At 36.7% G+C, this 23,070-nt stretch overlaps 1 protein-coding gene across 4 annotated transcripts in view; it reads right to left on the bottom strand.

Annotated features, from left to right (window-relative positions):
• Positions 1–23,070, bottom strand: part of PDE4D (phosphodiesterase 4D) — a gene marked incomplete at its 5' end in the record, with an annotated part of 1,035,071 nt that overhangs the window by 499,904 nt on the left and 512,097 nt on the right. The window contains one exon of one of the 4 annotated variants that reach the window (XM_084234306.1): positions 4,673–4,734. The exons of the other annotated variants lie outside the window; for them this stretch is intronic. Coding sequence (XP_084090432.1) covers positions 4,673–4,719 — 47 coding nt within the window. Of the gene's footprint in view, positions 1–4,672; positions 4,735–23,070 lie in introns of those variants that run through there. 4 annotated transcript variants of the gene reach the window in all.

The raw sequence follows: 23,070 nt of genomic DNA, 5'->3' as shown, positions 1-23,070 counted from the left end.
ATCACTGATAGTAACTTTCCTCCTCTGTAATATTATACCTTAATCAAAAATTTCCCAAAAGTTGAAAAAAGAATGAGTTTTTATTTTCATTTTTAAATTACAAGGTATTGATAGCAGAATTGAAGGAGAATATAGCTAGAGGCAATAAAAGATACTGAAATAGAAAGGAGAAAAATCATATGCTGAATATGATTAGTATTTCATCTAAAAGAAACTCTTCTGTATTACATCTAACGTGAATGTCAGCCTTAAACAATGGATGACTTTACTATTGAGCCCCAGGGATTTATGAACAAGATGGGTTTGTATAATTATGAGGTCTATCTAAACTTTATTGGTCATAAGTGTTTATAAGTAAGTTTTATTTGGCCCAAACAGGCATTCAGAATCAAGTTGAGAGTTTGGTATTTGTATTTTAGAATCTCTAGGTAATTTTGTTACTTATAGGAAGAAAAGATACTGAAAAAGGTCAGCAGAGGACTAAAATCTCATTAGAAGACAAGCAGACACTAGAAGGACACTAGAAGCATTTTCAAAAATGAGCAGAGTTCTATTGCCTTGCCTGAAACAATACCTTTAGTTCTTTAATATATACACAGGTAGCAAACTCAGTATTTTTCAAACCCATGACAATTCTCATGAAACAAGTAAGATTATTATGTTGATCAAAACATACATTCTGGAAAATGTTCTTCTGAGGTGAATTTCTGTAGTTCCAACATATGAAGAGAAGAAAAACTTAAAAGATAAAAATACAAGAAGTTGATAAGGATTATCCTTTCATTAATAAGCAGACCATCTTGCCTTTCTATGATTATTTACTCGCTGGATTCACTCTTGAAAAAATATATACTTACCCAAAAAATACAAGATTATGAGACTATTGATATATTGAGTTATATCTAGATTCATGCTGTAAAGGATTTAGATGAAACAAAATGAGTTAGTATTATGAGATGAACTCTTAATTTACAGAAAAACCAAGGTGTGACTTAATCAATGATATCTTACTAGAAACCTGAAAAGGGAAAATCCAACAGAAGCATGTAGGATTTAAAGAAAAGAAATTTCAATGTTGAATCAAGATGCCATAATCACCCCATTTTGCTTCTTAATCAGAACCACCTCTTAACATCACAGAGAATGTTCAATGAAAGAATTTAGGTGTGTGGGCTTTAAAAGATTAAATTGTAAGTACCAAATAAATAAAATAGTTGACCAGGATTCACAATCACTAGTCCCAAATCTTCTTCGAGCTTCCTAAGTGCACACGGACAACAGTACTGTACAGCCTCACTTAGTAGGAGACTTGGACATGGCTTCTGCCTCTCTCTGTCCTCAATTTGAGTCATCTGAGTCCATCATGGAAAGAATGCAAAGGTATTTAAAGAAAATGTCCTCCCAAGCTTTACAAATGTAAAATTCAGCTGCATTCAACATGCCCTAGTGTTTCTGGCATAAAATATTTTTATAAACCAGAGTATACAAAGTTGTTATAAAACTATTAAAAAAGGCAAAAAAAAAAAACAAAACCAAAAAAACCACAAATACATGTCAGGCACACTCTTTTATGACACTATTGTTGGACCCCTAAATGATTTTATATCATGGTGCTTCTAAAAAGTCCTTTCAATTTTTTTAATTGCTGCTAGATGAAATTATAGTTCCTAGAAAGCTGACTTGCATTTCTCTTTTTCCTACCAGGCAAGAAAACTGTTCTTAAATTGCCAGACTAACAGCATATTCTCAGAACTAGTCAGAATAAAAAATAAGATGAGTTATATAGTACTCAGTACTATATACCTAGTGAGGCAAACCCTTATCTTTGTTTGACTTGGCAGTAAAAAGGTCAAAGAGTGCAATGGAAAGAAGTCTTTGCAATAAAAACCCCCCAGCAAATATTTCTAATGTAGCTTTAAACAGAAAAGCACATTCTTTAAGCCACTCTTTCAGCACTCAAGAAGTAGTGTTCTATTAAGACATGTAATGGGACCACTTATTAACTTTAACTTGTAACCAATAAACAATGAATTTGTCATACCTTTACTCAACTATCCAGACAGCAGTCCCAGGAGGATGAGAGTCTAAGAGGGGTGTTGTACACAGGCTCTATTTGAGTCATTACCTCTGATAAGATTTTGAAGACCACCCTAGCTCTTCTCTATCTCAATTTTGCCCCTACTTGCTCCTCAGAAAGCAGAAGAGAACAAAAAAATCCCTCTACACCCTGCCTACCACAAAGTGCCTTCACAGAGATGACCTGGGGCTCATGAAATCAAAGCAGATATCCCCTTGCAATATGTATTTTCCCTGGCACTGAACTGGTGCCAACTTCTGACCTGCCCCTTCTTGAAGAAGAAGACATGCATGTGACAATGAGAAAAGGAAGTCTTTGGAAATTAAAAGGAGAGCAACTTGACAAATTCTTTCTTCTCGAGCATAATTCATGAGCATGGAATCTAACCCAACAGGGACTCTTACAGTAAAACAAAGGGAAACAAGGATGTCTGTCAGCAAACACCTAGAATCTCTCACTGCAGTACTGAAAGGTGAGGTTATAAATAAGAGAAAAACAACAACTATTGGGGAAGTTGAGAGCCAAACACAACACTAATTGGGTCACCTGGCAAAAACCACCTCCTTCTTCCTTTTGAGCTCAAGGTCTTATTAATGAATCCTTCTAAAGGAGACAGGCAAGAATATGTATCCAGAGCACTCACACTCCACATCAGCTCAGTTTGACCACCACAACAAACTGGCACGTCATATAGTGAAACGAATGAAAGGTTACCTAGCTTCAGGCACAAAAGAAAAATCTCCAGCACTCCCAACTTCTCTATATACAGCTTTCAAACACACACACACACACACACACACACATATGTATAGAAGCATGAATAAGCATATTTACATTCCTTCAAAGCTATAGAGTTGAATAGCTAATTTTATTCCAGTCAAAAGAAGAGATGAGGTAAATGCAACAAATAATGGGTGGTTATAATGTCAGGCATTCAAAGAGTGTATGCATTCTACCTATTGCAACATAAACAAATGGACACAACAGGACTTAGGTAGAACAAATACAATTGCTTTAAAGCCAGGTACACTTTATAGAAATGAAAATGGCCATTTTTCCCCCTAGAGGCACAAAATTAAACCTTTAAGAAATGCATAAGGATTAGAAGAAAAACAAATTTGACAAATGCTTACTACGTGCCAGTAATTGTTTTCAGGACATTTTAATTTCAGGGACAGAACTGTGTGAATGAGTGTGTGAGAAGGACAAGCCTTTATTGCTGATGCCTGACCCTCGCCATCAGGGTCTGCAAGGTGATGGCACCAAAGCTCCCATTGAGGCAGAAACTCTGGTGATGTACTTGGAAGTGGGCCACTGAGGTTTGCAGACATGTCACCCCAACTCCCTCCCAAGCTCACTGGAGACTGGGGATGGTAGCTCTGGGCAGCAGCAGAAAAGGAAGATACGCCACAGCATCAATTCTGGATGTATCTGGGAAAATGGGTACCTGACCAGAGTGACAGGGGATGTCACCCACCTTCTCTGAAACTGATTTTCAGCTAATAATCTGAAACTGAAACCTCTGTATCAAACCAGCAGGTGATATTAGTGGAGTCTTAAGTTACTGGAGAGATTTCACTTGAGACTGTCATAATGACAGCTAGAAAACTCTCAGAAACCCACATTTTTCTATCTATTACTTATCCTGAGACAACTCAAAAAATTTACCTGGGAAATACATTTTCAAAATCAGACACATTAAAGTATCCAAAGCCAACCATGTTAGACACAAAACCTTAAAATGTACCTAAATTATATATTCACAAAGTTTGAATCCAGTCAGCCCTAAAGGTGAGGTAAAAACAAGTAATTTCAAAACAATGAGGTGTGCCCTTATAAAACCCTCAGCAATTAATTTCTACACACATTTAGTCATAACTCTAACAAGAAATGGTACGTGCTGTCACATGTTCGGGGACCTAAATACATTGCATCGAACCTTAATACATGACCAAATATCAATGCACTGAGCAAGTTTTATGAGAGTCTGAGTCTGAGCACTTCATGGTTCATGCGTTAGAATTTTATTAAATTGGTTCATTCTGGTAGAAATATCTTTTGAAGAGTTAAAATATTCCTTAAATGTGAGTCAGCGACACATCTTAGTATTATTTTCAAATTGAGTCAACATTCTAAGTTTTCCCTTAATCTTCTTTTGGAAACTAAAAAAGACCTAAGGCCAGGCAAATTGATACTGGATGTCAGAAATACATGTGTGTCCTTCCCCAGGGAATTTTCAAATATAAGAAAACAAAAGAGCAAAAAAACAAATCCCAGACCTCCCTTTTTCCTTCTATTTATTAGTTAACTAGTTGCCATGCTCAAAGTTGTTGGGTCTGTTTTTTCTCTGCAAAATGTCCACAATTATCAATGCCCTCATACTTGACTTCTTATTTGGGGATGCTTTCAAATGAACAAGGAATTTGTTATTGCATAACCATTACTTTCCCAGACAACGTTGGGTTTTAAACATGTTATACTTTCATCCTCACGAGATACCAATATTCTTGTTCAAGATAATTTTTGCCTCTGGTACCTGTCACAGAATTTTATAATTCTGAGTTTTTCAAACTGAAGGGGACATTGATTACTCACCATATCCAGGAATGCCTTCTAAAGGGGAAATTATTCACGTGCATCATGTTTGCAGATCTTCTGTCATTAATATTTTCCTTGTCTCATATGTTACATGTAGTGATTTTCATAGATGAATTCCAACTCTCCTCTTTGAGCAGCTATCATGGGCAATTATTGCAACAAGTACTGAATTCCAAAAAAATCCCTCCCCAAAAACAAATAGCAACAACAAAAGCCCTTCCAGGATTTGAAGAAAGAAACATCACAGAGCACTGCAGGTATGGGTCCATCCATTTAGGTTCCACTAGTTAGTCAACACACTAAAATCGCCAGTTCAATCACTAATCCTAAATGGTGCAAATATTGTCCTGGTAAAATCCAACTGTTTAGAGTATAAATTAATGCATCCTTGTGGGAAGGACTCTGGAATGTGGGAAAAGAGGAGTCAAAAGACAGTTTCTTGTTATCCTCGTTAAAGAAGTGTTAGAAGGGAAATGGAAAACTTCAGGTTGCTTTGCCATGCTGTCCTTTAGAAATGAATATTGCTTTTTCTTCTTTCTTAGGCACATATTCATATGTGGTCACTTTAACGCAGTGCTGCCTTCTGAGACGTGTCGGACAAAGACCTGGGCAGAGGGGCTAGAAACCATGTAAAGCCCAAGGCAACTTCTTCCCAAAATCTCAGAATTTCTGGTTTTCAACTGCAAAAGTCGAAAGGCAACGAGCAATTTCTGCCTTGCAGGAGAGGATTACCATTAGCTACCATCACGACTTCAGAGGGTGCTGTCATGAGGAAATTCATTTCTGCTGCCTAACCCCATAATAAGGCTGTCTGCTCTCTTTAAGTAAAATGACTAAGCTATTGATCCTTTCACTGCAGAAATCCCTTTAATTTGTTGTTATCAAAACCATGTGTGGGCTTTTCATATTTTGCCTTGGAAAGAAAATGAATTTCACAGCTGCAGGTCAGACGTTGTCTAAGAATTTCTTCCCCCCGCTGTCTTTCTCTTCTCTTTTCTCTCTCTCTCTCTCTCTCACCCCCAATTCAGGTCCCCAATAGGTGTCATTTACTCTGATGCTCTGACATCTTCTGAAAGATTCTCATGCCCAAGCTATACAGACCTTGCATGCTTTTAAAACACAATGGCAACAGGCTCCTGCTGGGGTCCCCCAGCGCTGAATTTCCAGCAGAACCTTTGGAATCGCCGTAGCCGCAGCCGCCTCGTCTGCCCTGGGCTGTGCCGCCCGGCTCTGAGCAGCGCAGGACACTTGCAGGCTCCGTGGTACTGTACATTAACTCTGCAGCAGCCCGCTCGGCTGCAGAGACTGCTGCCTGACAGGGGATGTGCTGGCGTCAAGGGGGCCCTCTAGGTGGGTTCCCAGACACTGCAACCGCCTCCCAGGAAGAGCGAATCAAAGGAGGTTAAAGGAACAGCACTCCCAGAAACAGCAGAATGCTCGCAGGCATTGCCAGGCAAGACAAGCTAAGCAGGAGACCTGTAAATAACCTCACAGGGAAAGGACACCTTGAATAAACAGACATTACAGAGGGAGGGTGCCTGTTTGTTTGCTTTTTGTTTTGTTATTCCTTCCTACCCAATGAAAGAAAAGGGAATAAAAGAAGTCCAGAATGAATTTGCAAATGACAGGGTTTGGTCACATCCACTCATTTTTTAAAGAAAAGTACAACCACCGGGGTGGGAATGTCTTGCTAACTGGATGATCTGTAACCATTTAGCTACAGAAGACCACAGGGTAATTTTTGGACAGGAAATCCTGTGGAAACCAGTTTTGCGGAAGTCAGTTATACCTCTTTTCAAGTCAGTTGTAATTGTGCATGCCATAAAGCTGCTTGTTTGATTAGGGGGTGTGTAGATCTGGGGAGTGCCAAGATAAAGCATTCAATGCCTACAGTTAATAGTTTGCATTTCCTCAAGCATGCCCCTTTGTTGCAAAAATTCTATTCAACAATCCCCTGAAAGCACCCCATCACTGTTGATGCCATTTTGGAGCAAGAATAAAATAGTAAACTCTTGTAATAGTAGGTTGGCACTTAAATGGTGTTTGTTGGAAATCAGTAGGAGAATGGACTTTACAGTAACAGTGTACTCAATATTAATATATCACTTTTAACTTAGGTATTTAAAAGCCTGCTATGCAATTGCTTATTATTAAATGGAATACTGGCAACATTTAATCTATCATGCTATTATCTTCAGTTAGGATTTCCCCAGTGAGGCCTTGTCATTGCAAAAAATATTACCCAGAATTGGGGAGGAGGGCACATTTTTCCACAAATTCAACACCAAGTCTAAAAAAATTTCTTCTTGAAAACTACCCTGATTTGGGGATTTTTCATTGTGATCAAATGATGATACTAATGAAAGTATTCCTGGGAGGAAGAACTGAATGATTCCTTTAAAAGCAGTTTGAACTTGGAGGGTCAGAAAGATGGTACCACAGCTTGACAGGAATTTGAAATTATTTGCTGGGATTTCCTGCAGCTCAGGCAATGTCCTCATGACCTCCTTTTTCTAAAGGGAATATATCTTTCCCATAAGGTTATTTGTGATTTGAACCAGAAAACTTTAGTCTTAATTGTTTTAATGTGTTTTGAATCAAGCATCAGACATTCAAAATCTGATATTATATATTTACATAGTATCAAAGAGCAAGGAACAATACAATGTCCCAGGCCCTAGGCTAGAGGCTTTACAAGTTTGCCTCATTTAATCTTCACCACATTACTAGGTACATACTGTTATTAGCCTTGTTTTACAGACAAGGAAACTGAGGCATTCAGCTATTAAGTAGCTTTTCTAAGATCAACCATCCACCAAAATCATGGTTTGAGTCATGACTGACTTCAAAGTCTGAATGCATCAACACTATACTATAGGTGCCTCTATTCTACTATTGCTGCTGATGCTGTTACTACTACTGCTAAAATACACCTTGCATTAGTGTTTTGCTTTCTAATACATTATTTTTATAGGTATTATTTTAACCTCACAGAATCATGCTGAAGAGAGTAAGATATTTATAATGCTCATTTTGGAGATAAATACCCAGAAGGGAGAGAATTGGCTCATCATCATCAGCATTGTCATGTTAGCAGAAGATCTAGAAGAGAATTCAGATTAGTTGATAGATGATGGTGATGGTGGTGGTGGTGGTGGTGATGATGATGGACGTTAGCCCTTTTCAAAATCAATACTTTATCCTTAACACTATATAAAATAAGAAGTCTCCATGAAAAGTAACAAATACATGGATATAAAGAGTGATACAGAATTTCATTTTGCCTTGTAATAAACACGGTGGCTTGATTTTTTTTTTTTTTAGTTTTTAGCCTATTGTATTCTACTCTGTTCTTATTTCAATGTTACACCAATAATGATACCAAAATATCTCTGTGAATCTCAATTATCACACAGTTCAACATCCAAACTTGTTAGCTACGTTTCTATTTGTGGGCAATGAAATATGTAAAACATTTTAAAAAATAAAAACACAAATGATTTAGTCATCTGGTTACTAAAGGAGATTTGAGTTAAAAGATATTTAAACCACAAGGAAATTTAAACTGAATACTTTTAAAGTGAATTCTTTTTAAAAATTTCTATTACTATTTGCAACTGTCTAAAGTAAGGTATAACAAATTAGAATGGAAAGGCACACAACTGAGAACGATGAAAAATTGTAGAAGAGCCAACTCTCTACTTGAGGGATAACAAAGAAAAGATATAATTTATTTCACATTTCACTGAGTCAAGACTACACATTAATAAATAATCCTAATTGAGAACTTTGAAAACTCGAGGCAACATGTGTGAATGGGGTTGCTTAGAAAATAGAAATAGGGCCTCCCCTGGTGGCGCAGCGGTTGAGCGCTGGGCTGCGAAGCTGCCCGCAGCCTCTGCAGCACCGGTTCGATCCCCGGCCCCTGGCAAGGGTCCCACATGGCACGACAGACCTCTCCTGCTGCCCGCTGCTCCCCCCAGCAGTGTATTTCGTCACTCTGCCTGTTCTGTTCCCTGCACTGTCTCTGGTGAATTCTCTCACCCTCCCGTGCTTCTGACTGTACCCAGTGCCTGTATAAATAAATAAATAAATAAATCTTTAAAAAAAAAAAAAGAAAATAGAAATAATTTATTTCCAGTATTTTTATTCCATATATATCAATAATTTACAAGTGTGTGATCTTTAGTTTAAAATATTTAGGTCAAACTAATTGATTTCTAACTTAAAAACAAGTTTTCAAGAATCTTGCATATCTACTAACAGATAACCATCCTTTCATAGAATATCTAATGAATACCAGAAGTAAACACAAAATATTACTTTTACGGATGATCCCAGGCCCATCATTTCATCAATAAAGGAGTTCTAATTATCGGCAGGACACCATAGCTTGACACAAACTTAGTGTGGTCTCCACAGTCATGAAGTAGCACCAGTTCTATGGACGCAAAGACTGGTATTTGTCTATTTTTCCCTCCTTAATCCCACAGCAAGCACCACAGTAATAAGTCATACAGGGATGGGCTCACATTAAACATCCTCATACAAGCCTGATGTAACAACAATAAAAAATAACTAGAACATTAATTTACTGATAAAATGAAAACTAAAATCTCACAGCAATGCAGAATACTCTCTCGTCAACATTTTAGTCAACTACTGTTTAATACAATCAGAATCACAATAAAAATATAACTAACCAATGTCTCCATGTCCTTTTTCAACAAAGTCATTTTCTGCCATGTCCAAGGGGTTATGCTCTCAAGGGTGATATTTTTCAAGTTAAAAAATCCTGAGAACCCTGTACTTTTACCAAGTTGCCTCAGGCCAACTGGAGGGCAAAAGGGAGGTCAAGTACCTGTTTTATTTCAATATTTCCTTTGAAAAAGGGAGTTTGGTCCCTTTAAAAATGTTCATAGAAACATAACAGTAGGAACACAGAATTATCACTTTCTAGGCAAATTCTTATCTTTGAATTGTCAGTTTCAAGACTCCATTTTCATTCAGTCCTGTCAATGAATATAATGCATATGCTTCCTTCACATTAAGTATAAAAGAAATTGTTATACCTTTATGTTAATGAAAGAACAGCATAATAAAGCCACACCCTAGTCTCTAAACTTTAGTGTTTCTTTTCCTATATGCTTTAATCACTTTTCTAATGTGGAGGATATAATGATTTATCTCATTCTCATCTATTTTTCTTAAGTTTCACTTAATTTCAAAGAGGTAAGGTATATTTTTCTGTCATCATCACAACCTGCTATAACCTATACCTAGTATCAATGCTGCTTAAATATTTGTGGTAAAATAAAATTAAAAGTCCTCTAGGCTTAGAAATGATAAGGCCCTAAAAGGAATCTTTCATGAATCATTTATGAGCATTAGTTATTTGTTCAAAAATTTTAGGAAGTTTTCTATACTTTAGAGAGCCTGAATAACTTATTTTCCAATTGTCAAATTAAAATATGTGCTCCCTCTTTTCTACATATTACTTTTGTATAAACAAATTTACATAAACAAATCTCTACATATTTTAAGCACATACTCCATAGTACAAATGTTATATCTTTATCTTAGGAAATAAAAGCTACAGTCACTTGAATATCTTGGGGCCTGTGCCTTTTTCACTGACCCTATCAAAGCTATATAAAAATATTCCAGCAAAAATTGAATTTACATGTACCTTTTGTATATGCCTTATATATATGTGTAAATATATTTATTTTAGTCCTTGCACTATATATATATATATATATCATTAAATAATAAACAGGTGAGAGTGGCATTCTAGAATGTATAATGAGACGCAAGATGACTGGACATTCCCCACCTTGACCTCCAAACAGGAAAAGAACATTCAAGACCAAATGTTCTCTCCCACCATACAAAAAAAACAATCTTTCTGGAAAGCAATAGAGTCTGTCTCTGAGAATTTATAATACCAAAAATGTTATTGGCACTTAGTAAATGCGAACTAATAACCATGTTGATAGTGATGGCTTCCCACTTCTGGCAATTTTCAGCTATGTCTGAAGGCATGCTGTTCAGCGTATTTATAACTGAAAAGAAGAGGAGCTCTTCAAGAAGCCATAATTTCAATTGCAAAAAGTCAGGGAACTGTGTCATGCTTTAATAAGTTGTTAATATATTCAATTCTAATAACCAAGAATGCAACTACCAAAAGAAAAGTGAAAAAATATTCATAAAACACCTATTGTGATCACCTCAAAGGGAGGTTTTGCTGGAAGTATACACAATTTAACTAATACATGAAAAATCATTTTAGATCATGCAGACTAAACAGCCTAAACTTAAATCTTAAGTTATAAAAAAAAATGCATTCACATCAAAAAATTCTTATATCAATCAAACTTTTACTTTAGGTGAATTCTAGACTATTCACTAAACCTCTTATAAGACTCAATTTCCTTATTTGTACAAAAAAACAGCAAATTCATAGGTTACTCATAGGTAATTTATTATAACTTTTAATGAGATAAAGTATAGTAAAATATTTTGTAATATGAAGAGAGCTCTTAAATGTTCACATATACTTTAAATTTGCTCATTACAAAATGCAATAAAATACAGATTTTTCACGTGGTCTGCAATTCACTTAAGTGGAAATTAAAGGAAGAAAAATGAGGTAATATTGGGGGGCCTTCTGAAATGGAATTATATTCCATTTCTACTTAAACTTTTCTCTAAAGGCTTTGTACCATATTTGTTTTACAAATTCAAGGGAATAAAAATATTTCTAATATATTAATATAAAGTTCAGCTTAAAAATATAAAGTATACCCACATTGAGGGAATATTATAGATTATTGAGAATTACTAGGAAAAATATTAGGAATATTGGTAAATGAAAAAATTAGTTATTTCAGTATACATTCATCAATTTAAATATGAATACACATACAAGTATATATTTACGTCAGTGCAGAAGTATCAAAGGGAGATATTTCAAAGTACTAACAAGCTAATTTCCTTTGAGTTGAGGGAAAAGTGGGCTTCATTGAAAAAGGACTTCTGTTTTACATATTTCTGAGCTGATTAATCTTTTCAATGAGACTATTTCCATGTATTTTTTGCATAACTGAACCAACAAAGAGAAAAATGCATTCATTATTTCTTAAGGAAAATAGTGCTTCATAGTTAATATCTACATACTAGAATATCAAACTCTAGTTTCTAATATCTATCAGACAAAATTTCTGATAGTCTTGAAAAATCGCACCTCAAACTTCAAAGCTGTAGAGTAAAATTCTAAATAAATATTCAAGCATTCAAACATTCCACTAAGTTAAATCAATACTGAGTCTTAAAAATAGAAATAAATAGCTGATTTATTCTTTTTTTCATGTCAACACAGACAATGTAGCTGGGTCAGAAGCAGTACTCATTCAGGGTTGAAACTATCAACATTAGGGCCTCCCTGGTGATGCAGGTGGTTGATCGCTGCACTGTGAAGCTGTCCGCAGCCTCTGCAGCGCGGGTTCAAACCTGGCTGGCCGGCGAGAATCCCACATGGCGAAGCAGACCTCTCCTGTTTTGCCTGCTGCTCCCCTCAGCAGTGTATTTCTTCAGTCTGCCTGTTCTGTTCCCCACTCTGTCTCTGGTGAATCCTCTCACCTCTCACGCACCTAGCCTGTACCCCAGTTCTTGTATAAAAATAAATAAATCTTTAAAAAAAATAGAAGCTATCAACACTAAAGCTATGTCTACTTGTAAAATGAAACATCTAATCACTTATCAGGATAATGTGTTTATTTTACTACAGTTCAAATATGTGAGTCTCTGCAAAGACAGATTTCCTAACTCCTAATGTTTATCTTTCAGGCTTCTGGTATACTTTTTAAAAACATAAGTTACTTAAATGGGGAAAAAAAATTGTACATCGCACATCTGACAAGAGAGTAATATCCAAAATCTACAAAGAATACAACTCAACAAAAACAAAGAACCCAATCAAAAAAATGGACATAAAAGCTAAATAGACACTTCTCCAAAGAAGACATACAGATGGCAATAGGCACATGGAAAACGCTCATCATCACTTATCATGAGGGAAATGCAGATCAAAACCACAGAGAGATACCACAGACATTACAAAAGGTATAGAGAAAAAGGAGAACTTCTTGCTTCCATTCTGTGGTACAACCTAAGTGCCCAATGACAGATGAGTGGATTAAGAAGATATGGTAAACGTACGCAATGGAACACTACTGAACTAGTAAAAAAAAAGAAGAAATCTTTCCATTTGTGACAACATGCATAGACTGGAGGAGATTATGCTAAGAGAAACAAATCAGAAAGAGAAAGATAGACACTGCTTGATTTCACTCATTATGTGGTTAATAAAAACCAAAATAAGGTACTAACTCAACCAAACTCTTGAAATCTAACTATGGAATTGAGATTACCAGAAAACAGGGTGAGAGGTGGGAACAAATGGTGTGTGGTTAAATGGATCATGGTGGAGGATTACTGGTGATCTAAGGGTGAGTGTGGTATAACATATTTGTAGAGGTGTGAACCTATATCCCTAAAATATAGATAGCTGTAAATCAGTGTTATCTTATAAAGCAATTTTTTAAAAACCACAAGGTAATTACATATATTGACTGAATACTGCTACTATAGTGGATATCGAATTACCTTGTGATTTTTAAAAATTATCTTTATAAGGCAACATTGATTTACAGCACAATATGGTTTAATCTAAGAGATTATGGTTACCTTCTTGTAGAAGAGAATATGAGGGATGATCGACCATTTATATTTTCAAAAAAATGAATTAGTTCTTCAATGTTCTGACTATGAATCACCAGCAGTTCTCAGTTTCAGTAGTTCTTAAACCTTAGTTTTGGGTAGATGCATTTTCATAGTCATTTTAGTAGGATGTTACAGGAGACTGCATCAAAGCCTACAAATCAGATGCCATTTAAAATCCAGGAAATCCAACTACTCTTTCTAATATATGCATAAGCACAAATCTTCACAGCAATAATAGAATTAAGTAAAACCAAATTATGATATCTAGAAATTATATATGCAATAAATTTACTGTACATATACAAGCATTATTTCAACATTGTGTACTTACAGTTTAGAGAAGTTTCTACTTCATTTTTTTACAATTTTCTTTGAAATAGACTATTGAAAACTATCTTTAGAATGTGAGCTCTATAGGGGCATTGGAAATTTTTTGGGTTTTTTTTTTGGTCTCTTTTGTATTCCCAATGTCCATAATAATGTCCAATGCATAATAAGTGTTCAGTGAAATATTTGCTGAGTCGGTGATTATCATAAAAAAATAAATTCCCCCATCTAAACACGATTATTTATGTTTGCCTACAGATCCTTCTCGTAGGGTAGAGGGAAGAGCTTGCCTTCCCTAATCTAACACTTACAAACTGTGATTCAAACAGGTAAGGTATAAAAACTTGACCCAGTGTCACCTGATTAATTCAGGGGCCAGTACTTATTGCTATTTTCTCTTCGGAATGTGAATAAACAAGTAAGGCAGAGATTCTAATCATTTCAAGATGAGCTTGAACCAAAATGTCATTTGAACTTAGGGGTTGAAGTTGACATTTTGGGTCAAGTGCAAACTGATGACTAAGGAGAGAGTGGCAATTACAGGGAGAAGCAGGCAGAAAACAGGAACACAGACAAACAGAAACAGATGATTATATGGCCTCAAAAAAAGTAGTTGTCTCAATTCTTGAGCTTTACAAATCCAACAAAGCCCAGCTATACTTTGTCTCTGTGAATTTCTATATTGTTAAAGTAACTACATTCTCTTACTTTACACAGGTACTGTGAGTTTCTTTTCTTGCAATCAAAACCTTAGCTAGACAAAACACCTTAAGAAATTTTATTTTTGGCCTCCCTGGTGGCACAGCGGTTGAGCGCTGGGTTGCGAAGCTGCCTGCAGCCTCTGCAGCGCCGGTTCCATCCCCGGCTGCTCCCCGGCCACCAGAGGCGGGTCCCACATGGCGCGCAGACCTCTCCTGCCGCCCGCTGCTCCCCTCAGCAGTGTTCTTCGGTCCTTCTGCCTGCTCTGTTCCCTGCTCTGGCTCTGGTGAATTCCCTCACCCTCCCGCGCTTCTGACTGTACCCAGTGCTTGTATAAATAAATAAATCTTTAAAAAAAAAAAAAAGAAATTTTATTTTGCTATTTATGAACCCTTTCCTTCCCTCCAAAAAGAAAGCAATTTAAAATTAATGCTAAATTGTAATATTGAATGGTCACAGTGAATCAATTTGACATTGAATTAGTGGCAATTTGATCAAGGGGCTTAAATTAAAACATACACACAGATTATAGAGCTAAGAATTAATCTCAGTATCTACATCTACATTTACATCACATCCAGAGGTTCTGGTGAGAGTATTCTTTTTCTGAGTGACATTTATGACACTTCCAGTCTAAATATTAGCTTCTTATTTTTCTAATACCCCTTTCACCATTTTCTTCACTGAATGTTAATTTTTTTCAAAGAGGTAAGAGAAAGAGGTGGGTGGTAGTAGGGTAGAGGGAAGAGGCAAAGATATTAGGGGAGGGAGAAATGCTTATTTGCTTCATGGAGTAAGATAATTTAGCAGTCACAAGGTATAATTCCTGTCTAGAGAAAAAAAAGGACTTTTTATGATTATTCTAAAATAATTATTTGAAGGTTTTAAAACATAAAATGTATTAAAATCAGAACTCAATATTTTAGAACAATAATTTTAAATACATTATGTTATAATTAGTTAAAAAATTCTATGCATTTAAATGCAAAATAAATTCAAGGCTAGTTTTTAAATACTAGTTGCCTATCACAGGCAGATAACCTTTCCTTGAGCTAGCATTTTATACCTCTGCTCTGCTATTTTTAATATTCTGACATGGGTGGGAGAAGCCAAAGTGCTAACCTTGCAACTATCTACTAGCCTGCATTTATCTATAATTGGTATATGCATTATACATAATTTAATAAAAACAGGTAAACCATCAAAACATCACACTTCTAAAACTGAATGAGACAGAAAAATATCAATATGAAACCAAATGCCCTAGCTATGTGTCTTATACTTTTCTCTATAGAACTGTGTTGAGTGGGAAAAAATTTCAATGTGGAACTAAACATGATTTTATTTTTTCTTAGTTCCAAGAAGTGTAAAATGAATAAAGACATAAAATAATTTTACATTTTTTCCCACAAAATAAAGCAGCAAAGTTGATCCAACTGTAAATTTACATTTGGGATTCTGCCTCATTAACCTTTGACCTGTCCCCTTTAGATTGGTGATCAAACAGTAGTCAAACAGAAGCCAAAAACAGGAAGTGGGCAGATGGGTATCAGATCTTTGGTTTTCAGGATTTCAGCAAGTTTCCTTAACTTTTTTAATCCCTGCCTCATTTTTATAAGAATCAAAGTTATACAAAGTAACTGAAAATAAGAACTCACCATTCTTCCTTTTCCTCCCTTTGGAGATATAGGCCTTTTGCAATGAGAGAGAAAGAGAGTGTAAAACTAGAATATTTTGTTCCAGAAAGGAGGATAAAGCAACTGTTGCTTATCCAAAATCCCTGGTGACCTCCCATTTACTTTGGCTCTACTGAGCAGGCGACAGTCCTAAACATCCAGTCCAAAGAAGTCTGAAGGGAGAAGACAGGAAGCAAGACAAGGAAAAGTGAAAGGGGTGGGGAGGCAGGGGGCACTACTATTAATACTAACTTTCCCATTTCCCTCATTTTCTAGAACAATCTACTGCTTTCTGCACTGTTAATACAGATTTACTTTGAGATTCTTCTACCGAGTATAGGCATCTCACAGATCTGGACATTTGTTGGAAGGTGTAAGAAGTTGTCCCTGGTTTTCCTTCAAATATTAGAGGAAGAAAGAAAGGGGGGAAATGCAAGGAAAGACACAAATGTGATGTGGTCTTTTCAAGATACCTTTAAAATAGGTTGATTCCCCTCTCCCCCTTTAAGATTTCTTCATGGGGAAAAAATTGTGTGACTTTTCTGGGCACTTGGGCAAGAAAGCAGCTTACATTTACTTTTTTTTAAAAAAAATATTTACATACATATATATACATATGTACATATTACATCACTGTCCATTTTCTTTAAATCCTCCACTCAGATTCTATTCCAAAATTAGAATGTCCATTCCAAATTGTAATCCATAATTCCAAACTGTAGCTCACATCTTCCTGCTCTCAGCTGGGCCTGCTGCAGACCAGCTGCTTGCAATGGGGCCAATGGATAGGGCAAAAGGTACAGTGGATCTTCCCTCTTCTTGCTATCCTGATATCCCAACTACTAGGATCTGAGAGCATCAGAGGCTATGGAAGGAAGGAGAGAGTTTCTTTTCCTGAACTGGCATTGTCATAAGATGGCATCTTGCTTTAGGGACATGGCAGATGTTGAAAGCTGTCCCTGTCTCTCAGGCACTTTTGTGGGTTCATCAGTCACACCCCTGCTGAGCCCTCTGGCTGCAACTCCTATGACTCAGGCAGAGCTTTATTATCCACGTGCTGCTGGTTAATCAGTCCCCCACCATGTCCTGCTTTAGTAGCAGGCCAGCCCCTACGAACGCTTGCTGTTGGAGTCCAAGTGCCTTTTCCAGATGGTCCCCTTGGGAAGGACATGCAATGGCCCAAGGCCAGTTTTCTCTCTCTAGTGTGATGTACATCTGGTCCATGGGAAAAATCCCCACTACTAATTTCCCTTTCTCTGGCTATATGATGGAGATGACTACAGGCCCTCTGGAGGAAGGGAGGGGAGGACTCCTAGCACAAACCCATTCTCTCTTATTAAAAAACAAACAAACCACTTTTCAGAAGTTGCTCTTTCTTTTCCATCTTCGAATTCTTTCATACACTCAATCTGAGTTAAGGGGTCATTTGTCAAGGGTTCAAAATAATTGGTCACCTACTGGCATGTTGGTTTGGGATTCAACTTCCACGTTGCAATTTGAGTTTTCACATTTGTTTTCATGTAATTAACAACATCATTGTTTCAACATTTTAGTTCATCTACTCAATACCCACAAACCCTGCTTCCTTACTGGCAGAAACTGCATGCATGCATGCATGCATGCATGAATTTCAGGAAGCAACTAAGTACTCTGAGATGGGAATTTCATAATCAGGAGTAAATCTTGAACAGTCTCATCTCATTTGCTGACCAGTGAATCGAAGGGCAGGGAGTCTGAACAAAAGGACAACATGCTAAGTTGGCAAAGCAGAGGCTAGTTGCGGAGTCTGAACTTCTTACTATCCATCCCTATAAGAGTCTACCTTGACATGTTATAAGGCAATACATTTTCCTTTTTTGTGTTTAGACATTGAGTTGGAGGGGGGTGTCCAAATTAGTCCCAAAGGCATCTTCATTGAGTCAGTTATCACGAAATATTTACAGAATCCAAACAGGGCATTTCTTCACAGGTATATGAAGTTACACTGGAAAGGGAAGCTTGTTTTGTCACTTTTTTTTTTCCTTCCAAATAGTTGGAGGGTGAGCTCATCTGCCACAAAATGTACTTTAAGGACCTCCCTGGTGGCACAGCGGTTGAGCGCTGGGTTGCGAAGCTGCCCGCAGCCTCTGCAGCACCGGTTCGATCCCCGGCCGCTGGCGAGGGTCCCACATGGCACGCAGACCTCTCCTGCTGCCCGCTGCTCCCCTCAGCAGTGTACTTCGTCAGTCTGCCTGTTCTGCTCCCCACTCTGGCTCTGGTGAATTCTCTCACCCTCCCGCGCTTCTGACTGTACCCAGTGCTTGTATAAATAAATAAATAAATAAATCTTTGGAAAAAAGAAAATTTAAAAAAAAAATGTACTTTAAAATCAGACATTTAAGTTAATTTTCAAAATAGCAATTGCTATTATGGAACTGTAACAACAGTTGTAATGACACCTGTGACAAAAAAATGTAAATAAACAAAATTTATGTTTGGTTTGCAAATCTGTCATTTATCAGCTGGTTTGAATCTCCTTAGGAGTTCATGGGTAAACTAAGAGTTTCCTGATATTACACAGTATTGTCAATATCCAAGGCAACAATCACATTCTAATCTTAGAAAATCTGAAGATGACGTGTGTGCCAAAAATCCCCTGGAATCTGAATCATACTTTATGCTGAATTCCATTTAAAGGATCACACAATGACTTGTTTTACTACTCCATACTATGATGTGGGTGTGCTTATATTAAATCACTTTCAGAGAAACACTAGGTGACTAATTTGTGACAATGATATGTTTGCAGACTAACACATTCATAAGAACAGAAGAATAATGAGCTAATTTGTAAAGTACCAGATGGAATTTACTGCAAGCAAGTGGCCCAAGCTATCATAATTGTCCTTTATAGTCCAAGAAGACTCTTCCAGTAATCTTGCTACTCATATCGTTGTTTTTGGATAAACAGACCATAGTCTAACTGATCCTCTCCCCCATGAAGGCAGGCCCCTAGTACTTGAATATGCTTGCAACTAGGAATGCTGCCGTGTGCAATTCTCCTTCTTTTTTAAATTCCACCTTCTGAATGGCATCCCATTATAGGAATCAATATGGGTTGTTCTCCAGACAACGCTGTTGCTTTTTTGTTACTGTTCTTTTGATGTTATTTCTTACATCACAAAATTGAGGGTGTAGTCACATTCATATTTGGACTGTCTCTTTCATTTCTCTGTTTGCAGGCCCCAGCTCACAGCAGGACCCTAGGATTTTAACAGTCTTTCCCATTTTTTTCTTCCTTTTGCCAAGTAAGACCAGGATAACTTGATCCCACTTACCACTAATGTTACCTTTCCCTGTTATTCTTCAACCACAACTTGAGATTGATAAACTTGAATCCTAATTTCAACTCTTTACACATTATATCTCCTCAGAGTCCTGAGTATAAAGTAGCTAATTTGTGCTATGAGGTTAATGAAATGTGTTATGAAGGAAGCATAACTTGGTGAAAGAAACACAGGTTTTTAGTATCATCAAACAGACATAAGGCCTCTTTTCACTTCATTTACCTTAGTCTCATTTTCTAACCTTCACTGAATTTTAATGTTTTGATCTTGTAAACAATGATACATATTGTTTACATGTGTTTGGGACAGCATTAGAAGGTATAGGTTAACGGCATAACACATGGAGGAGGAACTCAACACACCTTTTTTTCCCATGCCTTTCTCAAATATTTGTCATCTAACCTGTTGACTGCAATGATTGGAAAACAGCATAGTTATAGGAAACAGCATAGAGAAGGAAAACAGCATAGTAATAGGAAGAAGATAAATAATGCAGGTATCTCAGGAAATTACTAATGCAGAGGGAGTTGGCAGAGTGGGTTGGAAACATAGCTGTTTTGGTTTCAGTATTGTTTGCCTTGAGGAAAACCTATACATTAATTAGGATGAGACCACTGATCTCCTCCCCAACCCCCAAAAAATTGGGAAATGGATGCAAAGAAGCATCAGAGAAGGAAAATTACAATAGTCAACAGCCACTGGAAAGGATATGCAATCTCACTGATAACCAAAGAAATAAATTAAAACAACAATGAGATATTTTTCTATTACATTGGCAAAAATTGAACATTAAAAAATCCAGTGATGGTGAGGAGATGAGAAACAAGTATTTCCCATACAAAATTAGTAGAAACATGGATTGGGATAGACTTCCTGAAGGACAAATTAGCAAGTTTTTAAAAATGTAAAGTACATATAACATTTGATTTGCAGAAAACTATTCCACAAAAGGGATTATTCAAGCACCAATACACAGACACAGGCACACACACAAAGATTTAATTTAATCATTGCTTATAATAATTAAAAAGTTTTGTTTCTGAATCTCAGATCAGATCTGAGTTCTTGGAAAAGCCATACATTCCCCGGCCCCCTTCTAAATAACTTCCAAGTCTCCAAATACATAATAGGGTTGAAAATGTTTGAAAGTGCATATTGACTACATAAATTAAAAAAACATTTTATTATGTTTAAAAAGAATGATATGTTATTTGTAAAATCTGTCAGTGATTTGATGATATCAGAGATAAAATAAGTTTTCAGAGATAAAAATAACTCTTAATAATTGGTCACCCATAGATTATGCTTTTTTTGTAACCATTTAAAACTTCTGAAACATTTAATAATATAGTTGATTGATGTCCCTCTTTCCAACCCTATGTAAAACTTATGTGTGTATATACATATGGTTATACATATGGTTATACATTTCTAAAGCACAACATACAAAAAGTAATTATAACTTCCCTTCAAACTCAATTCTGTTTTTACTTCTGTGTTTTATTATCCATCATTCTCATGGTATATACAAAAATGTTGCTTTGCAATCAGATTTACTGGAGCATCTGAAAAACATAGTGACTGTCATTATAGGCCAGCAGTGACTTCATGCAGCCCAGGACTACAAAAATCTCTCAAAGGAGAATTCAAGCTCTAGTTACTACAACACTTAGGCACTGTTTTTTCAAATAGAATCTCATTTTCTTGCAATATGGGATGAAGTGAGGGAAGGTAGTTCTTTCAGATACAAAGGCCAAGTTCTGATATATTCAGTAAAGAATGCCTCTGGCTCACTTTAACCAGTGGGGTATTGAGGCTTGTCAGTCACACCATCTGGACCAACGTGGCATGGTTTAGCAAATCCATTAGGCAGCTATCTGACCTAGTCATGAAACAGACTAAAGGGGACTAATTCATTAAAATTCAGACAGACTTAACTATATATTTTTTAGGTAACTTAGACAGAACATTGTATTTTTTTAAGATTTTTATTTATTCATGCATATAAGAGCCAGGGTGCAGGCTAGAGGTGCAGGGGGTGAGAGGATTCACCAGACAACAGAGTAGGGAGCAGAACAGGCAGATGTACTGAAATACTCTGCTGAGGGAAGCAGTGAGTGAGAAAGGAGAGATCTGCTGTGCTATGTGTGTCACCTCCCTGGCCGGGGATCTAACCAGTGCTGCAGTGGCTGCAGATAGCTTCCTAGTGCTGCGTCTTAATGGGGCCACCAGGGAGGCCCCAAGATATAACATTTTAAATGAAATAGTATCTTATTTTTTAAGGGGAACTATACCAAAAATAAGAAAGGAAATGTATCTAACTCCCCTTTCATTGTGAGCTTCAAATCACCCTGGTATAAACTGTGCATCTATATATCTGTAGCTATGTAAATTGAACTGAGCTTCTCAAAAGAGCATTATATTAAATGAAGAATTAGCATAGGAAACTAATTAGCTTCCCTGTACATACCACTTAGAAACACGAAACAGCACACTGGAAATGAGGACAGAAGGGTGAAATAAGGCTAAGGTTTTTTGAGTATCTTATGTGGAAGGTGTTGGTCAACAAGTTTTACACCAGTTATTTCTTTTAATACTGTAATAATCTTATACAGTGAGTATTCAAATCCTTCACTTGGCTAATAAGGAGCCTGAAGAACCTAGAGGGATTAAGTTATTGACCCAGATTGTAAGTGGCCAAGCTGTGACTGAACCTGAAAACTCACTTTGCCCACCACACTGTGAGATCAGCCTTGTCTTATGAATTTAGACAAGGCTAGAAGGATGGAGGGGGGATGGGGATGGGTGGGGGAGGTGTAATTACAGACAAGAGAGGGGTAATAATGATTATGAACGACAGAACTAGCAAATGCCAGAAACTATGCAAAACACCTGATTTGCCTCTTCCTGCTTAATCTTCCAGAAAAGTACTTCTAGTTTGTCCATTTTACACTGAGGATACCAGAGTACAGTAAAGTTAAGCAAACTACCCAGAGTTACACAGCTAGTTAACACTAAGTCTTCTGGTGAGATCATAAAATTTCATTATTTCTTTTCCCCACATTATCTTTTCTTTTTCCTTTCATTCTTATAAAGGAAAAAGACAAAAAATGATTTGTTTTACAGTTTAGTGACTTTAGCCCAAGCTAAATCAGATAGCCCAAGCTATCGCTTTTCAAATAAAAAAGAGCCAACACTTTCCCCCACCTTTGGGATGCCAAGATGCTATTTGGGGATATAGGGAGGCACTTTAATGACGTGCTGCTTATGTCAATAGACACATACAGAATTAGACTGCACTTTGATTACTAACCCTATAAAAGACCTTCTAATCCTCATAAAACACATCTTATTTTAGTTCCTTCACATGCAAAACTAAAATAGCTAGGTGTTTTTGTTTAAAAATGCTAATATATGATTTGGCAAAGGCTGATGTTTTATAGTGTCTCCTTGGCTGGTGTTTTGGGATTATTCATCCACCACTGAGTGAGTGCCCAGCACCCAAGCCCCTCCCATTTCCTATTTATTATCAGGTTGCTGCAGTGCAGCATTGACACATCTGATCATTTAGATCATTAAAAAT

This window comes from Talpa europaea (assembly GCF_964194135.1).
Source record: "Talpa europaea genome assembly, chromosome: 5".
Classification (NCBI taxonomy): domain Eukaryota; kingdom Metazoa; phylum Chordata; class Mammalia; order Eulipotyphla; family Talpidae; genus Talpa; species Talpa europaea.
Note: the sequence above shows the minus strand (reverse complement) of the source record. Positions and strands in the feature narration are given on the sequence as shown.